At 31.4% G+C, this 19,367-nt stretch overlaps 1 protein-coding gene across 5 annotated transcripts; it reads right to left on the bottom strand.

Moving 5' to 3' along the window:
• Positions 1-706: 706 nt before the first annotated feature.
• LOC105343228 (serine/threonine-protein kinase Nek4) lies at positions 707-17,669 on the bottom strand. 5 transcript variants are annotated; one of them, XM_020073243.3, is made up of 12 exons: positions 17,528-17,669; positions 11,683-11,859; positions 10,881-11,144; positions 10,440-10,543; positions 10,006-10,102; positions 9,527-9,634; positions 9,221-9,361; positions 8,844-8,889; positions 8,491-8,536; positions 6,952-7,127; positions 6,347-6,498; positions 707-1,562 (listed from the first exon to the last, which is right to left on the bottom strand). In XM_020073243.3, the coding sequence occupies exons 2-12, from the start codon at positions 11,776-11,778 to the stop codon at positions 1,329-1,331; spliced, it is 1,464 nt and encodes a 487-aa protein (XP_019928802.3). In that variant the 5' UTR covers positions 11,779-11,859; positions 17,528-17,669; the 3' UTR covers positions 707-1,328. The 5 variants fall into 5 exon arrangements, with proteins under 5 accessions (XP_019928802.3, XP_065921838.1, XP_019928804.3 ...); XM_066065766.1 differs by having other exon boundaries at positions 8,491-8,537; positions 8,854-8,889; XM_020073245.3 differs by lacking the exon at positions 17,528-17,669 and adding an exon at positions 17,066-17,305.
• Positions 17,670-19,367: the final 1,698 nt, after the last annotated feature.

Genomic DNA, 19,367 nt, shown 5'->3' with positions numbered 1-19,367 from the left:
GCTTATAGACCGTGACGTCACATAGCGGGGATCGCTGGATCAGTTAGTCTAGGATATCCCACGTATATATATTATGTATATTTAAGAAACGAAATTCTGGCACCCTTCAAGGTCAGAAAACTTAAATTATAATTTTATACACAATGTGTAAATTTTCGAAAATATTATTTAAAAAATTGACAAATTATTTTGTCTGAAAATTATCATGAATTTGTTGAACATTATTTTTTGGGGGGAATATGATACATGTATTAAGTAAATATAAATAAATTGGATCATAAATTCATATTTACTTATTGTATCATTTATATTCATTCATACTTATTTAAAGTTTGATAGTACATCAGTATTATATACTTCGTTATCTTAAAAGGTGGTCAAATTTTCAAAACATATTTGTAAAAACAAGAAGAAAATAGTTAAAAAATAAGAAAAGAATATGCAAATTTTTTGGGGTCTGATGTCTTAAATATTATTCATTGATTATGTCTCTCTTATAATTACGAAATGCGTTTCATAATTAATCAAATATTTCTATTTCACTAAATGCCATTAAGCTTTTCATTTTGTGGGTTCAAAACAATTTGAAAAGTCATATGATTGTGATTTTGTTTAGAAAGTGGCGAAGTTACAAAATAATGCATAAAATCGCCGTGATTTAATGGTCAACATAATGTACGAAAAACTGTTATTTTTTTTTTACAGATGTACTTTAATAATGAAATAATATATATGTAATAATACAAATCTACTTTTATTTCAGAGTAAACCAATAACTGAAGATTTTCATATAATTTTAGGCACAATTATTGCACATTTTAAATACATGTACATTACGATAACTATAACTAACCATTTTTAGAAAGATCAATGTTATTATCAACGTTCATGTAAGAAATAAATGCAAATTAAAAAAAATCATAACTAAAGATATACATGTACATATATATCAAGTTTTTAAAACTTTTTAAAATAATAATACAGATAGGGATAGCTAATTAATGGGATGAAAATGATTTCATTTACATGAACTATGAAATGTGATTAAAAAGGGGTTTTCGTGAATAGTTAGTTATTCAACTAATATGTTGTTGAATATGTTGTTGAAATTACGTAAAAAGTATAATATAACCTCTATGTGATTTAGATTTAAAAATAAAGATGTAGGAATATCATAAAACAAATTACAACAAATAAAGTTTCAACTTGAAATGTTACTAAGAACCAATAAATTCACTATGAATTCATTATTCTTTCCCTCCCACTTCAAAGTCACATAATTTCCAAACTTTGTTAGTTGTCTTGTTAAATTGGACACTTTTCTGCTTTTACTGTGGTTGTACTGGTACCACAGGTTCAAGAAATGATCTCATCAATTTGTCCCTAACTCTGGTCAAGATCTCCCCTAGCAGGTTTTGACCTCTCCATGTCAGTTTATTCCACGCCCTCTTGTCATCCATAGACAATCCTATACCCCAAATTCTGCTCGTTGGGCTAGCTTCTACTAGTGTTTTGGGAAAGGTGTTAAAAAGCTTTGTCTTTAATCCCTCATTCTGTGAAAACTAAACAGAAAACAATTTATATTTATTGAGAATATACACATATAATTATTTATATACCAGATGTATCTTAAAGGGGCATGGTCACGATTTTGGTCAAAAATCATTTTACCGATTTTAATATTAACAATGCTTCAGAAAGGCATTATTAATAGGCAACCGAAATTTGAGTGTCATTTGGTAAGTTATAAGCGAGTTATAGAGCTTGAAATTCTTCGGTATGTAAACAAAGCATTTGCTTACATTTTGAACATTGAAGTAAAAAATTTCAATTTTAAATCTAAAAGGAATGTGTTAAATGTTAGGAACTGTGTATCTATGCTTAAAATGAATAAAAAGATAGACAAATACGCCGGAAAAAGATTTTTTACTGGCATATTGAACCTATGTAAACAAATACAGGGCACGAGCCTTGTTTACATGACAAAGAATTGCGAGCCCTGTATATTGCTAATAACTCTACGAATAACTCTCAAATTTTATTTGATCATTAGAAATGCATTTCTAAAGCATTGTAAATAATAACAAGAGGCCCAGGGGCCACATCGCTCACCTGAGCAACAATTGCCTTAATTCTGATCAAATTAGCATTACAGTATCAAAATATCTTGACAACTGAGTACAGTAGATCTTGCTAAAAAAAATTGAAAATCCAATTTTTATCCACCTCTTATTTTTTGGTAAATACCAAGCCCCTTTTGTTGTTGTACCTGTAAGAAGATTTTTCTCTATTCCTATAAACCCCCCCCCCCCCATTTCATGGCCCCACTTTTCTCTAGGGAATCATGGTTTCATCAAACTTAAATCTGCATAACCTGTGCTTTCACACTAGGTACTGAGTTTTGAACCGAAAACTTTCCCAGAATACTTTTAAAGATTTTCTCTTTATATTCCTATGTAAAAATTCAAACCGCCATCACGGTCCCGCCCTACCACTAGGGACTGTGATTTTGCAAACTTGAATTTACACTACCGGAGGATGCCTCTACACAAGTTTAAACCTTTTCTGGCCAAATAGTCTTTAAAAAGAAGATTTTTAAAGATTTTCTCTATATATTCCTAAGTAAAAATTCATCCCCCATTGTGGCCTCACCATACCACTGGACTATTATTTAAACAAACTTGAATCTATATGATCTGGGGATGCTTCCACTCAAATTTGGGCTTTCCTGGCCTAATAGTTTTGAGAAGAAGACTTTTAAAGATTTTCTCTATCTATAAAAATTCATCCCCCATTGTGACCCCGCCCTACCCCCAGGGACAATGATTTGAACAAACTTGAATCTACACTTCCTAAGGATGGTTACATGCCAATTTGAGCTTTCTTGGCCAAATAGTTTTAAAAAGAAGATTTTTAAAAGATTTCCTCTATATATTCCTATATAAAACTTGATCCCCCAATTGTGGCCCCACCCTACCCCCGGGGACCATGATTTGAACAAACTTGAATCTACACTATCTGAGGATGCTTCCACTCATATTTGAGCTTTCCTGGTCTAATAGTTTTTGAGAAGATTTTTAAAGATTTTCTCTATATATTCTTATGTAAAACACGACCCCCTATTGTGGCCCCACCCTACCCCCGGGGACCATGATTTGATCAAACTTGAATCTACATTACCTAATGATGCCTCCACACAAGTTTAAGCTTTTCAGGCCGAATAGTTTTTGAGAAGAATATTTTTAAAAAATACCAACAAATTTTCAATAATTCTCAATTATCTCCCCTTTAAAGAGGGCGTGGTACTTCATTTGAACAAACTTGAATCCCCTTCACCTAGTGGTGCTTTGTGCCAAATTTGGTTGAAATCTGCTCAGTGTTTCTTGAGAAGAAGATGAAAATGTGAAAAGTTTACAACAACGACAACAACGACGACGACAGACAACGGACAAATTGTGATCAGAAAAGCTCACTTGAACCTTTGGCTCAGGTGAGCTAAGAAAGGTTAAGTTTACAATACAATAAGTTGTTAAAGTTTGTTTCTGGAAGAACAGACTTTGAAAATTTTCTTAATAAATATTGACAATTTTTTTACTTTTTTAATCTTTAGTTTTTAAGATCTGTGTACAAACATAGAATTGTGAGCAAATCTCTGTATCTTGCTTATAATTCGAAGCTTAACACTCAAATATGGTTAGTAAATAGAAATTGTAAACAATTAAACACAAGAAACATGCACTATAACAAATAAAGAACACAATTTATTTTTTCGAAATGAATCATATATATAAATGTACATATACATGTACCTACAAACTTTATATGTATACACAGGAAACGCATACTGATACACGTTATGATTCCATGTGCTTTAACGCATCACCAACTTTATATATGAATGATAATTTTATTATTGAATGGAAAAATATATTTCTTAGTTGATTCCCGACATTTGTTCATTTCTCAATTTAAAACATACACAAGTCATGTATTGACAGTTTACGGCCCTATGCGTGTCAACTTATAAAATGAGAAGATAAAATTGCTCTGCATTGATACGACTTCATCTTAGGAAAATATTTAATTTTAAGATTGTTATAAAAACAGGAATATCAACTAATAGAAATAATAACTGAAATAAGCACGTCAAATACAAAGATATGTGTTCTTATTTACACATCACAAAATTTAACATCATAATAATCATGTTATGTTGTAATTCGAATGTAGTTTCCGATTTCATGAAATTCTATTTCATAAATATAATTTATTAATTTTATAATAATATGGACCACAATTTATTTACAATGCAGCTGTTATGCTTAAATCTGAAGTCGCATTTTTGACGTGGATTTACGCGACCTGCATTGCCTGTAATGTACAGTACAGGTAAAGTAACAACAACAAGCAGCAGCAGGAATAACGGTAAATCACACCGTCGCGGCGTCATCACGGTCGCAATCCATACCGCGATCAAAAACCGCGATGGTGTATCGCGGGAACGATAAAATTACCGTGACGGTAACGCGGGCCAATACGGGATCCGCGTTGCCTGTACTGTACATATTTCCGACAGCGATATCAAACTCTATTTAAACTGAATAAACTCGAGAAAATGCCGAGCATCTCAACAAAACCTATTGCATTCATCTACCATTACGCAAAAGATAATGCCGCATTACCGATAGAATGAATTGTATTTCAGAACTATTTTGATACATCAGATTTTGCTTAATTTGCGCAGGTAAACAGTTAACTGTTTGATTTACCGAAGTCTCTGTTTGATTCGATACGTAAAAATCACGAAATACAGACGATAGTTCCCAGGTTACAAAGCATAAATAATGAAAACGTAACGAAAATCAGAACAAGCTAACACCAACGTCATGTGTGAAAACTGTCAACGCATTGAAATATTTAGCCTCAATTTACTTCACAAAATCGGCACCAATATATTTTGCATGTTTCAAAAATTTCCCTTCATTCGCGAACTGTTGCACAACAAGCAAATTCATCATAGTCAGATCGACCCATTTTCGTATAATGTCATGGCTGCTTTAAACAAAGAACCTCGTTTTAGAAGTATGGAATACGAGTCTTGGTAAAATAGGTACGCAAACCCGGGCCGTGGCAAAATAAAAGCCGGGGCAGATCGGCAATCGTCAATTCCAAATACGCATTATTTTGCAGCAATATTTACAGCAAATACAAATATACTTGTCCATCAAATATCCTGAAATTTTAATGAGATTGGCAGATTAATAACTGCCAATCTTTTGGTTTGCCCAGGCCAAGTCTTGTCTACCCATTTTACCGGATGCCGAATCCCAAGCTATTAAACTGATTGAAACACGCCTTTCCTTTATTATTACTTTCGTAATAACTCAGATTTGAAACAGAATTAGACCTTAATTTTTGCAATTTACATTTTCCTTCCCATAAGGATAATTTATGCTAAACTACGTTGAATTGGAATCAGTAGTTCTTGAGAAGAAGATTTTTAAAAATGCACCCCCTTTTTCTACAGTTTCAAGGTTTTCTCCGCTTTGAATACAGATCGGACTTTTATTTCTGCAATTTATATTCGCCCTCCCATAAGGATGCTTTGTGCCAAATTTGGTTGAAATTGGATAAGCGGTTTTAGAGAAGAAGTTCAAAATGTAAAAAGTTTACAGACGGACAGACAGACGGACAGATGGACGGACAGACGGACGACGGACAAAAAGTGATCAGAATAGCTCACTTGAGCTTTCAGCTCAGGTGAGCTAAAAACAAATGACCAAAATCGTGACCATGCCCCTTTAATATTCTAAGCAAGCTCATAACTGCTGACAAAGATTGAAGCTCTGTTATTTCATCGCAATTTTGAACAAATACACATTAAAAGTATATCAAAAACTTAAGTTTATAAACTTTTATTTACTAATTAAGCAACGAAGATTAAAAAAATAACGAAAATAAAAAAAACCCTGTAAACTTTTTTTACATTGTCATTTAATTGGGTGCAAAATAAAGAATTCTTGATTAACTAATGTGTGTTTTTTTTAATTTGTTAAACAAAATAGAAACTATGGATTGTTTTTTTTCGTTTCATTTGCCCATTACAAGCTGGGCATATTTATATCAGATGCAGTTCCTCGTTATAAACATTACATGAACAAATTCTTGATTTTTAAAATTTAAACCCGTAAAAGTCATACCAACTTAATGAAATAGTGTAGAGATTGATTGTAAATGATTGAAATATATGAAAGCAACCGAATGGTATCCTGAAAACTTCGGATGAATTCTCTTAAAAATGAAATTCTCAATTAAAAAAAAACCCGAGCCTGGTGATTTCTTATACCTTTGCCATATTTCCTGTTTCAACGATCTCTTGACGTATGTCATCCCATAGTTCTTGGTTGAAATTCTTGACAAATCTACCTTGTTTTTTCATTTTTTGAGGTTCATCCAATGCCATGATGGTTTCCGCGCTCATCTCATCACCCATTAGCACTGTATCAAAGTATATAAATACATTCAACACTGTATCAAGGTATATGAATACATCAAATTTTTGGATAATATTATAAGATGAAAGAACTAACTTGAAATGCTAATATGGAAGGTAATTAAATTCATTTTTTTTCGGCAATGTAAAACATTAAGGAGGGAAACACAAAAATGGAACCTCTGGGCGGATGTATTTATTTTTTACATGTAATTTCAGATATTAATTGAAAATGAACAGCTTCATGAATTTCACAAAGTATCTAATTTAGTTTGAGACAATTTTCATAGATACTATATTTATCATCATAAGAAACAGTTGATTAAAACTAAGTTTTTTATTAAACTTTCAAAGTGTCGCAATGCACCTCAACAAAACGCTTGTACAATTCAAATACTGAATAAATACATGTTCTGATACCGGTATAATAAATTAGAGTAACGTCTAAAGATTCATACCTGCTTTCTGGTGCATCATGTATTGTACAGCAGAATTATAAGTCATTCCATTAACAACAAATTTACACGGGAACCATTGACTGAAAGCGGAATTGATTTCCCAGAAATATTCATAATTGTGATTTTCGTTTGGCAGTTCTTCATTAAAACAATCGTCTGTCCTTGTCTCACTCTCCCTTTAAGTAAAAATTAAACAGCATTTAATAAAAATTGAATTTTTAAAAGGGGTCTTTGATCAATATTCCTTATTTTAGTAACAAATCTTTATTACTATCTAATTTTCACCTATCAGAAATACCTTAACTTTTTAGATAGCTTTTAGTGTTTGATTTGCTGTAAAGTGTCATTTAGTTATGTTGACATCTCCCAATAAGCATGTGTATATTTTGTATTTGAGGGAGATTGTATATTGAATATTGATTTTTTTTTGCCTTCTAAATCTTATTTATTGGTAGGAAAAAGACGCAGTTTGATTAGTCTCGAGACTATAATAGTTTGATCAGTTTTGATTCGAAACTGTTACGGAATGCTTCTAGATATTAATCTTCATTTGCTGTGTGGAGTATTTGCTTAAAATCATTCTATTTAAAAAACTTTTTAAACATATATTAAAAAAATCTGAGTTGCGACTGAGAGTCTTCACATTAATTTTATCTACAAACCCTTCCACTTCTGTAAAGTCAAGACGCGGGCAAATTTAAGTTATCCATTTTTATATCACATCTATATTTTTGACCGAGATATCATTTAATATTTATTAGTTTGACCGTTTCTGATTGGTCGAAAAAAAAATTTGATACCTGCATCGATAAAATTTTTGCCGGATCTGCTTTTCTCATATGTTCTGATTTAACACTATTTATATATTTCTGCTACGCGCATTGATAAAGTTTTCCGGTCAATTTTTCCTTTGATACGTCGTTGAATAGAACAATTATTAAATTCATTATTTTAACCCCTTCCCCTTTTGCAATGAATTTATTATTCAAAATTCGCATTAAAACACAAAATGACTTAAACAAAATAAAATGTTTTCTAGATTCACCACATTTTCACAGAATTTGAAACACACGAAACGAAAACGGATTGTAAGGTAAGATATTAAATCTCATATTATTTTTTAAAATAATGTACATCGGATAATTGATCGAGAATTAAAATTAAATTGATCAATGGCATGATGTATGATAACTCTGCATTTTACATTTGAAAAATTAAATTTTCATACCTACAATGTACATGTATAATTTTAATTCAACCGAGTTGAAAGTTCAACCTAACGTTTGTTTTGATATATTTGTCTGTCCATCTGGAAACTGTTATTATATCGGTCTTAAAAACAACAACTGGGCACAACATGCTTAAGTGTTCTGTTGTATTTTGCTATGCTTGGGACTTTCTCCCATTAAAAATTAATAGGTAATGGTAAAATTAAAAAATAACATGTATTTTTGACCTCTTTTGTTCGGAAACAAATTGCGAATAATTCATACTAATGTATCACAGTAGAAAAAGACGTAAATAATTAAATGGAATTGCCTTCTTATTGGATATGCTACAGCACCTTGGTCCATCCTTTGAAAATCTGAAAAACGAGAAACAACATATTCAATAACTTTAAGGAAGAAAAAGAAATCTTTAGAGTTATCCGTTTAACTGGTATATTCAGTGCCCATCTTAACGTTGAAAGAATATGTCACTAACATTTCAAAAAATTATTCCTTATCCTTTAGAAAATTGATGAAATTTAACAATACAGAGGCCTGTATATTTAAAATGGTTCTTTCAAAAATTCAATACTATCTATGCAAATTAGAAAAATGAGCTTGCCTAATTCCTCTTAAAAATTATTTTATTAAGCTTATACAACAACGCATTAAACAAAGGCTTACATGGATGATTAAACTCTCGGTGCGAAACAACATCAGCTGCAGATTGCTGTAATTACACAAAATAAATGCAAATGTGTAATGTGTAAATATAAAACATTTTTGCATCATTTTTCTATCTTATAAGGTCCAATTGTTAAAAAAAAAATTAGTTACCTTTGACAACTTACCCTAGTAAACGATCGTCACAATTTCAAACTATTTTAGATCTTAGAATAAATAGAGACATTTATAACACATTCGTATATACGTCCTTGGACTAAATAAATGGGGGAAACGTAAAATTGTTTAAACCTTGGTTGAAATAAACAGGGTCGGCCTTTCGAAGAATGTAATAATCATACTGATAGAAATCATCAGGCAATAATGTAATGATTTACTTTTGAGGTTTGTTGCTTCTTGAAAAGAACATCCTGTAGCAGTTCAGTCGCTGAAGGCCGACTGTCTGCATCTCGGCAAAGCATCCTCTCTATTACCTTTATCAGCCTTGGACTATATTCATCCTTGGGCATAGGAGGAAGCTATAATTTTCACACAAAAGCATACAGGAATTATAAATGACCCATAGTCTTATGAATTAGATCATGGTAAAATATTAAATATAAATAAATGTTGAATTTAAATAAAAAGTGTTAGTTTATACATAAATAATACATTTGAATTATGACTAGCACTATTAACATTACCTGACCATGAATTATTTTAAAAATTAGTTGATGCATCGAACGGGCGTCAAACGGCCGTTTTAGTGTGGTCATCTCATATACACACACTCCCATTGCCCAAATGTCACTCTGCAAGAGAAGAGCATTAGAACGTTTGTACGACCAATGTCTGGTTTGATCAAAAGTTAATTATTTTCGATTTCTGACAATCGAAGGTGAACAAACATCCAATCATCTATAAAATCTAATGACAATTCTTATCAATCCCTAATTTTACGTTTTAAATGATTTGTGTAATTATGGTTTTTGGTAGTTTTGTATTTTTTTATGGGCACTGAATATACGTTATTTTAAGATTTTGATTAAAAATGAAAATGGCAGAATTGTATTTTCCCCCAAATTCATTATGATATTGTGATATGAACTACAAATAAAACCATAACAAAACATAACACTGCATTAAATTGCTCTACTGGTAGAATTAAAGTAAATGTACGTACCTTAGAATTGTATGGTTTGCAAGCATGGATTTCAGGACTCATATAGTATGGAGTACCACAGTTGGTCAAAGCTTTCTGCATGGAACTCTCTAACACTCTATAAGAAAGTGGTTTAAGTTTTCTTACCATTTACTGATTGATAAATTTATTTTTATCTTTGAGAAAATTTTATTCTCATGAAAGATTTTTTTCGGAGAGAGAGAGAGGGAGAGAGAGAGACTCATGTAAAAACCGTGTTCATATAAATAACCATGTATTAAAACTGTTCATTTTATTGATAAGATTGGCAGTTTTCGAGACCTGTTTATAAAACCTAAAAATCAAATGTATCTAAAAGTGAAAGTCTCATGAGGTATTTTGTCATTTATTTGTTTTGGCTGTGCGAAAACGTACATGTTTTAAACATAAAAAAGTTTAAACTGTAGGTCACATACTTTGCCAGACCAAGATCTCCCAGCTTGATTGTCATTTCGTTACCAGTCAAGAATATATTCTGAGTCTTTATATCCCGATGAAGAATATTTCTTCCATGCAAATACTAATATGAAATATAATATATACTAAATAGTAATTTTTTTTATGCAAACCATGAATTGTATAGCAGCGAAATAAATGCACAATATGTTTCTTTACAAATGCAGAGACTCGGATTCTTTAAGCCAATTTTTAAGGATTTACAAAAACTTTAAATTAAATAGGACATATAAACTACAAATTTCAAAAGTTAGCTACCACGTGTGTTTGTACTGGCAGCTTCATATGTTTCGCTTTAACCCCAACTTTGACTAAAAATTTCCAATCTTATTACATAATGACATAAAGCCATTGGTAGAAGAGTTGTAGAAAGAGAGAAAATGCTTCTACCAGTATATTACCTCTAAAGCACTGCAGATTTGCCGAAACCATTCCACAATTCGTTGTTCTTCTAATGAATGTCCCTTTCTTCTATTTAAAAACTTTTCTAAATCTCCCTGATTACACAATTCTGTTACTATACACAATGTCGCTCTATCTTGAAACACCGACACGGCATGTAGAATAAACTGGTGCTTTAGAGTTGTCAACAGGATGGCCTCTTTTTCTGCTAAGTAACGTTCATCCTCTGATGAGTATCTCAGGTCTATTACTTTCATGGCATACTGAAGGGACAAAGCAGTCTGATGTATTAACGTCTTAATAATTTTTTCTTTCTTTATGTCAAAATAAAACTTTTAAATAAATTCCATAGAGAAATATTCGGCAGGTTTTCTTATTACAAGGATCAAGCCACTGTTTTTGGCTTGATTGCTAGTAAGTTGGTTGTCATATTTGAATGTTATCAATATCTTGTTAATTTCAAAGGAAAGAGATTTTTGTGAGAAGTCAAATTTGTTTCTCGATGTATGAGCAAGTGTAGATAACTTTAAGTAAAAGCTATGAAGAAGATTTTCTCTTGACTTTTCAGCTTTGATCGTACGTTATCTTTTGTTAATGTTCAAGTGATTTTCCAATGATGCAAAAAAGCCTGTAAAATCCAGTGTTTCTCACAATAACCTGTTAATTAAAATTGCTCATAAAAAATCACGTTTACCCAGGAGTGGTCATAAAATCAAAGTATAAAACAAAATTTAGTGAAGGTATTTCATTCTCCCACTTATTCTTTCCAATAAATTTGTCTTACTGGCTTGTTCCATGTACCTTTTTCCCGGGTTCTTTCTTGTGAAAGCATAAAAAGACTTTGCCAAATGCACCTTCTCCTAAACATTTCCCACGTTCAAAATATTTAGCTTCCATCTTCCTTTTTTATATACTTTTATATGCCGTCATCCACATCTCTGTTCATTTCTCGTTACGATAGAAATCAAAATTCCTTTTCTGTGAAAAAAAAAATTCAAGCGGAATCAAAGTTTGGTTTTCAGAAGCAATTGACGGTTGCAAATCAATACTCTTCATTATTGACACAGTCATTACTTTTTTGTATTAAAGTGCACACTGTATAACAAGGGCACCGCTAAGCGGAGCATCTCCTCGCGACATGACTTATTATCGGGGGAATGCATTATTTAGAAAAATTCATGTAAATGTATCAGATCAGAATAAATATTACACAATTATTCATATTCTTAAAAACCACTACTTTATCCTAATCCCCAAGCTTTGTGGTGCATAAATTTGCAAAGGGGGGGAGGGTTACATTTACGTTGTTGTACAGTTTTCCTATTCCAAGCAGAAACTCAACACAAGTTCAATAATTTAGATTCATTTAGTGACATTCATTATTGTATAAGCATACATAAACGATCCGTATACATTATGAAACGTAGCTCATCTAGCGATCTGTAGTCTTCTCTGATGGAAAATTCTAGTTGCTCGTATGTCAACCAATAGTAGTAGATATGCAGCTATTATTAATATAAATCAATTTTCCGGTGATTAATGTGCGATGTAGCAACCTCTAATGATACAACGTCCACTAATGATATAATGTTGCATTAGTGGTCAGGATGTTGACCACTAATGATATAATTTTATCATTAACGAACAACCTAACCGTCCGCTAATGATATAATTTTAGATTTAGATCATTAGCGGTCAAAAACCGTAACCTCTAATGATATGGGAAAAAAATGAGAAATAAGGACTACCTTGACCACTAATGATACACATTTGCACACATTTTTAATTGCATTAGTGGATGGATTTGCAACCTTTAATGATATAATATGATATAATTTAATATAGAATTATATATATATATATATATATTTGATTTGATTTTCATACGATACTGCATAAGAATTATTTTTTTATTATTTTTTTTTTTTGGTGGGGGGGGGGGCGTTATTTGATCATATACATGTATTTTGTCCTTTATTGTAAAATACACCATTCTGACATTACCCTGATATTTTGCCTTTTTACTTGAACTGAAATAGTCGCATACAGACAAAATGCATACCATTTATGACTTCGTCTGTTTACTTGAAGATCCAAATTGATTATCATTAATCAAAAAGGAGTTGTGCTAAATATTTTTAGTTGAAGAAAGTTTGAAGAAAAGCAATTTTACGATATTAAAACATTATTGATAAACTTTTAGCGGGATTTTATTAACATGAAAAAGGTCCAATTCATAAGACTTATTCTGCCTGGTGCAGGCAGATAGCTAACCTTGCACAACGCAAACAAAAGTCACACGGGTTTCATATTTTGTTTTGTGTGGAAACGTTGCCGTCATGAATAATATTGGTAAAAAACTACAACAAATAGAAATAACAAATAACTAAATAGGAAAATTTAGAATTTAACTTTATACCTTTAACTATAAATTACTTTAAAGACCATAATGGTGTGCCATACTTTTAAGAATGTTTTATCTGTAAAATAAATTTCCATCTGTAACTATACTTCAAAAATACAATTTAATACTAACAAATTTGAGCAATTACTTCAATAAAAAAGACTTACTTAGTGGTTCGAGGCACCAATCTAACAAGATTGAAGACGATTGACAAAGTGAGACCGGACTGGTCAGTAAGGCTGACAGGAAGTGAGTGATTGACCAGATATAGTTAACTTGTACCAAAAATGATTACCGGGTATATTAAACTCAAAGTGGTTAGCTTGTAAAAAAATATTTCTGAAGAATTTTAAAATTAAACCATAGACAACACAACACTATTTGCTATTATGGTGTGTAGCACAATTGAATCACTAATTTATTGTTAAGTTGAATATGTGGGTTTGTTAATTATACCTTAGAACAACAAAGAATATGAAATAATGTTGGTTGAATTAAAACTACTTCAACAATGGTGATTATGTCGGTGTAACAAAAAATGTTAACCCGGGTTGAAAATTGACTCGGGTTTGATAAAATTATATCATTAGTGGTCAACATTCTGTCCACTAATGCAACATTATATCGTTAAAGGACAGTGTATCATTATATAAATAGTGCCTGTTTGGGAGGGTAACAGTTGAAATTGACACCCCGAGAGAACCATTGTCAACCGACGCGAAGCGGAGGTTGACAATGGTTTTCGAGGGGTGTCAATTTCAACTGTTATCCTCCCAAATAGGCACTATTTATTTTATTATACTGAATGTCTTAATTTTAAAGAAATTTTTCTGCTTTTGTATAGAAATGACGTTAATTCTACGGCGAACTGTACGCGCATAATTTACGCGCATGTTACAATTCGTTGTGTTACCCGTTGCCAAGTGTGTTGCTAACGCTGAGGGTAATAGAACAAATTATCAACTGCGTCTAAACCAATCAGATTTCAGTATTTAACATGAAAGTATAATAAAAGAGGTTGCTACATACCACGTTTTCAGTCAAATGAAATATTAAATGATTGAAGTCAGAAAAATCAACCTTTGAAATGTCAAATTACCCAAGACGGCAAATATAGCGTATAGTATGAAAGAGTTAAAGTTTTGAAACCGAAACTTTTAAGTACACACATGCACAATTAAACTGTGAAGAGCAAGTTACACTTCTGTTCAAAGACAGTTCAAAACTCTGAAGTCGGAGTCAATTTTCAACAGGGTCAGTTTTCAACGTGTCGATGTCCTTAGAAGTTTGAAAAATATTTTTCAAGCTGTTGAAAACTGACCCCAGGTATAATTTCACGACTTTTGGTATCAATTTTTCAACGTTGAAAAATGATATCCGGGTCAAATTTCAACCCGGGTCAAGATTCCTCGTTACGCCGGCGAATGCGTCATAAATGTCAAATACTCCCTAAACACACCCACGAAAAAGTTTCTGTGTAGTGTTTGTATCTGTATTGAACACAATATTTTTTTCTGTCAAATCAAGATAAGTAGCTTATTAATCATAATTTTGTTAATCTTGCAAGTTTAAGAAAAGTTATTGTTAAGTTGAATTAGTTAAATAATCACTGATCGCGACTTGTCTGATAAAAATATGAAAACTGCTCATTATTGTGCTGTCAGTTAATTATCATGACTTCTCAAAATGAATTAAAGTTGAAGCGATTTACCGGAAATATAACATAAACGGCCGGTATTGGTTTGACAATCTTAGCAAACCACGGTCAACATGAACGATCATGGTGGAGATATATATATATATAAACGGACACCGGACCATGGCTTGAGACGATGTTGTTTGACATATATTCCTTTTAGCTCTATCTACACAGTTTAACAACAAGAGACAGAGTTCTAAGTCTTAATAACAAATTGTTGCTATCGGGAAAAAAACCCCAAACAAAAACAAACAAAAACAAAAATCCATATCGGCATGAATATCGGACAATATTAGGAATTAAAACATGGAGCTGAAATTTTTTATCAGATACAAAATAATTAGGTAGAGCAAATTCCATTTCAGAGACAGTTCAAAAACCTGTAGTTGGTCAATTTTCAACGTGTGAGGTCATCAGAGATTAGAAAAATGACGTTTGGTCGCAGTTTTAACGTTAGAAAAGCCCCCGCCCCTCCTCCCCCCCCCGCCCCCCAATATCCCAAATCAATAATCAATGTTGAAAAATGAAATCCGGGTATACATTTCACGACTTTTGGTCTCAGTTTTCAACGTTAAAAAAGCCCCCCACCCCACCCCCACCCCCTCCCCGAATCAATAATCAATGTTGAAAAATGAAACGCGGGCCAATTTTTAACTTGGGCTAATATTCTTTGTTACAACGACATGATCCCTATTGTTTAAGTAGTTTTAATTCAACCAACTTTAATTGATATTCCTTGTTGTTCTAATCTATAATTAACAAACCCATATATATATATATATATATATATATATATATATATATATATATATATATATATATATATATATATATATATATATATATATATATATATATATATATATATATAATCTTTTATGATGTTATATCATTAAAGGTTTCAAATCCATCCACTAATGCAATTGAAAATGTGTGCAAAAGTATATCATTAGTGGTCAAGGTAGTACTTATTTCTCATTTTTTTTCCATATCATTAGAGGTTACGGTTTTTGACCGCTAATGATACAAATCTGAAATTATATCATTAGCGGACGGTTAGGTTGTTCGTTAATGATAAAATTATATCATTAGTGGTCAACATCCTGACCACTAATGAAACATTATATCATTAGTAGACGTTGTATCATTAGCGATATCTGTCCAGTCTCTTCTGAATTTTCGACTTGTTCTTTTCTAAGTAATACGGGAAAAATTTGCCGAAATTCAACCTCTTGTTTTGGTGTAAATCGGATGACTTTAATTAATCTCTTGTCCGATTCCACTTTTAACTAAAGGCAATTTTCTAATGCTCCAACACTACAAAACGTTTGTTTTTTCTTTACTTGATTAAATCCAAAAAATATCAATTGTTGATTTGAACATTTGAACTGCATACGGTAGTGATGTACTTTAAGTCGTACATAAAAATACCGGAAATTTCTATTGTCAAGACGTACATAAAATTCCTGTTTTAACGATTTCTTTACGATAATTAAAAAGTACTTAATCAGTTGACTTGTAAATCAGTAGGAGTTGTCCTTTTACCATGCCAAAGAGGTGTTCTACGTTTGATGAACATTCCTGAGAGGGATTTCTTTGCATTTTGCTAAAAAGCTGAAAATGGACACACATACATACATACACACAGCAGCGATGCTACAAGTTGCGTGAGGAGATAACAAGAAATTAATTTAATAAGCTAAAGATTTAACATTTTCTTCAGTCAGTTATAACAAATGTAGTTAACACTGATTAATGTTGAGCAATTTCCAATATTACCAATAAATGTTTTCTTCGATAACATTCCATATTTCGTGGTTTTGTACGCTCAAGATTATGTTAACTTTGAATACTTTCTGCACTTTTGCGTCATGTCTCTTTTTACGCAACGACCAATCATCAATTCATAAAACATGGGTGATGGTATGGTTACCGTTCAGTTGGTGCAAATTAATCTATCATATGAAACCGAAAGCATTTTATTTTTAAAAAGACATAACCCCATGTAAATATTTGTAAATTGTTAAACATAAACATTTTAAATACAATCGATTTTAAGTTGAAGAATAAAAAATACTCGCCTATTTATACGTCTTCTGTATGTGAACGTTACTTTAACGATAAGAAACCTGATATCCAAGATTAAAACCATTGATTGGTGACATGGTCCTCCTTTTAATGATTTTTTTAAAAGTCCTCGACAATATATTAAACAAAGTTTTATCTTTATACATATACATCAAAACAAATAAACCAACTCTCAAATCCACGGAAATTGTCCCCGACGGATTAAAATGATTTCACTTTATAAATCATACAATGCACAATGATTTTTGCGACTTACTATTTGCCAAAAAATATATTTCAAGAATGACATTAATCAGAAAGCGAAAGTAAAAATTATCCAAGACGTTGTTCTAAAATTTTTGAAAGCCAATGGAAACGTGTTTCTTAAAACTGTATTTCAATGATCATTCATATCATGTTTTACTGTATATTTTAACTTATTTAGAGAGAATCAAATGTGTTTCGATTTTGCTTACCTCTCCAGGTATAAATATATAATCCTACTTTCTTTTCAATATAGACATACGATACGTCATCACATTATTCACACAGTATACGTTAATAATAATTCGTTTGAAACCCGTTTAAAAACGTTTACGGAATGTGAATATTTATACGTGGACATTTTAATTTGAACTGGTTTAGCCTTGCTACGTGTTTTTCTTATTCTCCTTTAAATCCATTTATTACTTTCATAATGAAAGCATAATACTATAATACTAGTAAATAACAAAACACTGTGAGGAATTAGCAACGACACGCTGCAGCTATATTATATTTGGCTTATTAAATGTACAAATACATATCTATGAAAAGAGGTCAATTTCTTACCTCACCCCTCCTATTCTATATTGGAAGGTGCATAATAATATAAGTACATTACATGTTCTGTATAATATAATATATACTGAATAATATATACTGTATAATAATATAAATATTTCATACTTATGATGAAGAGGGTAAGGAAGAAATTTTAGATTTGTAAATATGTGTGAGAGTACCTTACTATTTTCATGTACTAATTAATGAACAGTCTAAAAAAATGGGTGATATTCACTTTCTACGTATCATACGGACTTTTCATTGGCAAGTTTATAAAATTACTTGATTACTTTTCTCTCTATTTCTGGGTCCGAATAGCAATACATAATATACTGAACATGCTCATTTTGAAGTGTATCAATGTTTCTTTGTTAAAGCAATATGAGCTGCAATTTTCCTGCTGAAATTATTTTTACGAAAAATTTAATTTTCTTCTAAAATGACAAAAAATATCATGGTTTTTAACCTTCTGTTAGCCATATTTTTATTGGAAAAGCCGAAAAGAAGGTTTAAATGAAGCAAAATTGAATTATTGTCGTCCTGTACAAAAATTGATCTGCTATATATTTCTTAGAGGAGAAACCTTTCTTCTGACGAAAATTAATGATTCTTTCAAATCTTATTTATCGTTTATATTGTAACAATTAAACAAAAATGACCAAAATATGATTATATGACACTAATTCTCCGAACTTAAACTTTGCCTAACGTGAATTTTAAATAGATGTTTCGCTAACACGTTACAATTGTTTGATGTCAAGTGTAGGAGGGTATACATTGGTACGAATGATTGTTTTCTACTATGATTGTTTATTAAAAAAAATAAAAAGAACCAATTAGAAAAGATTTTCAATTATTTCATTAAGTACTGAGAAAATGAGCTATTTGGCGGCCATTTTTTGTTATCTATCCATTGTCAGGCCTGAACACGAAAACATATAGAGCGTAGTCTTTAATACTTCAGATCAAGTCCGTTCTCAATTCAATCAGCTTCAATGGCTCAATAATCTACTTTAGATAACAATTTAGATGACTAAGTAAGTTTCAAGGATTGCCTATGTTGATATCTGGTGTTTTAACCAAGATTTTCAATTATTTCATTAAGTACTAAGAGAATGAGCTATTTGACGTCCATCTTTTTGTGATCTATCCATTGTCAGGCCTGAACACGAAAACGTATAGAGCGTAGTCTTTGATACTTCAGATCAAGTCCGTTCTCAATTCAATCAGCTTCAATGGCTCAATAATCTACTTTAGATAATAATTTAGATGACTAAGTAAGTTTCAAGGATTGCCTATGCTGATATCTGTTGTTTTAACCAACCTGTTACGTAATATTCTATACATTTCTATAAAGTAACAATCAAAACGTGTTTTTTCTATTTGCTGTAATAATTAACACAATGTTGATCTTTCAATACAGTATAAGTCCTTCTAGGTCCGTTTCATTCTTTTAAAATAACAAATACGATATACAAATTATCTTTAATA

Source organism: Magallana gigas, chromosome 7 (genome assembly GCF_963853765.1).
Source record: "Magallana gigas chromosome 7, xbMagGiga1.1, whole genome shotgun sequence".
NCBI classification, from domain to species: domain Eukaryota; kingdom Metazoa; phylum Mollusca; class Bivalvia; order Ostreida; family Ostreidae; genus Magallana; species Magallana gigas.
This window is presented reverse-complemented; position numbering and strand designations above follow the sequence as displayed.

What these genes read in the sequence shown, in the direction of transcription:
- LOC105343228 (XM_020073243.3), bottom strand. Translation starts at nt 11,778, where the DNA reads ATGGAAGCTAAATATTTTGAACGTGGGAAATGTTTAGGAGAAGGTGCA. An exon ending in CCGAGAGTTTAATCATCCAT is followed by an intron (nt 8,537 to 8,843) that starts GTAAGCCTTTGT and finishes CTCGTTTTTCAG; the next exon opens with ATTTTCAAAGGATGGACCAA. An exon ending in GTAGCATATCCAATAAGAAG is followed by an intron (nt 7,128 to 8,490) that starts GCAATTCCATTT and finishes TTTTACTTAAAG; the next exon opens with GGAGAGTGAGACAAGGACAG.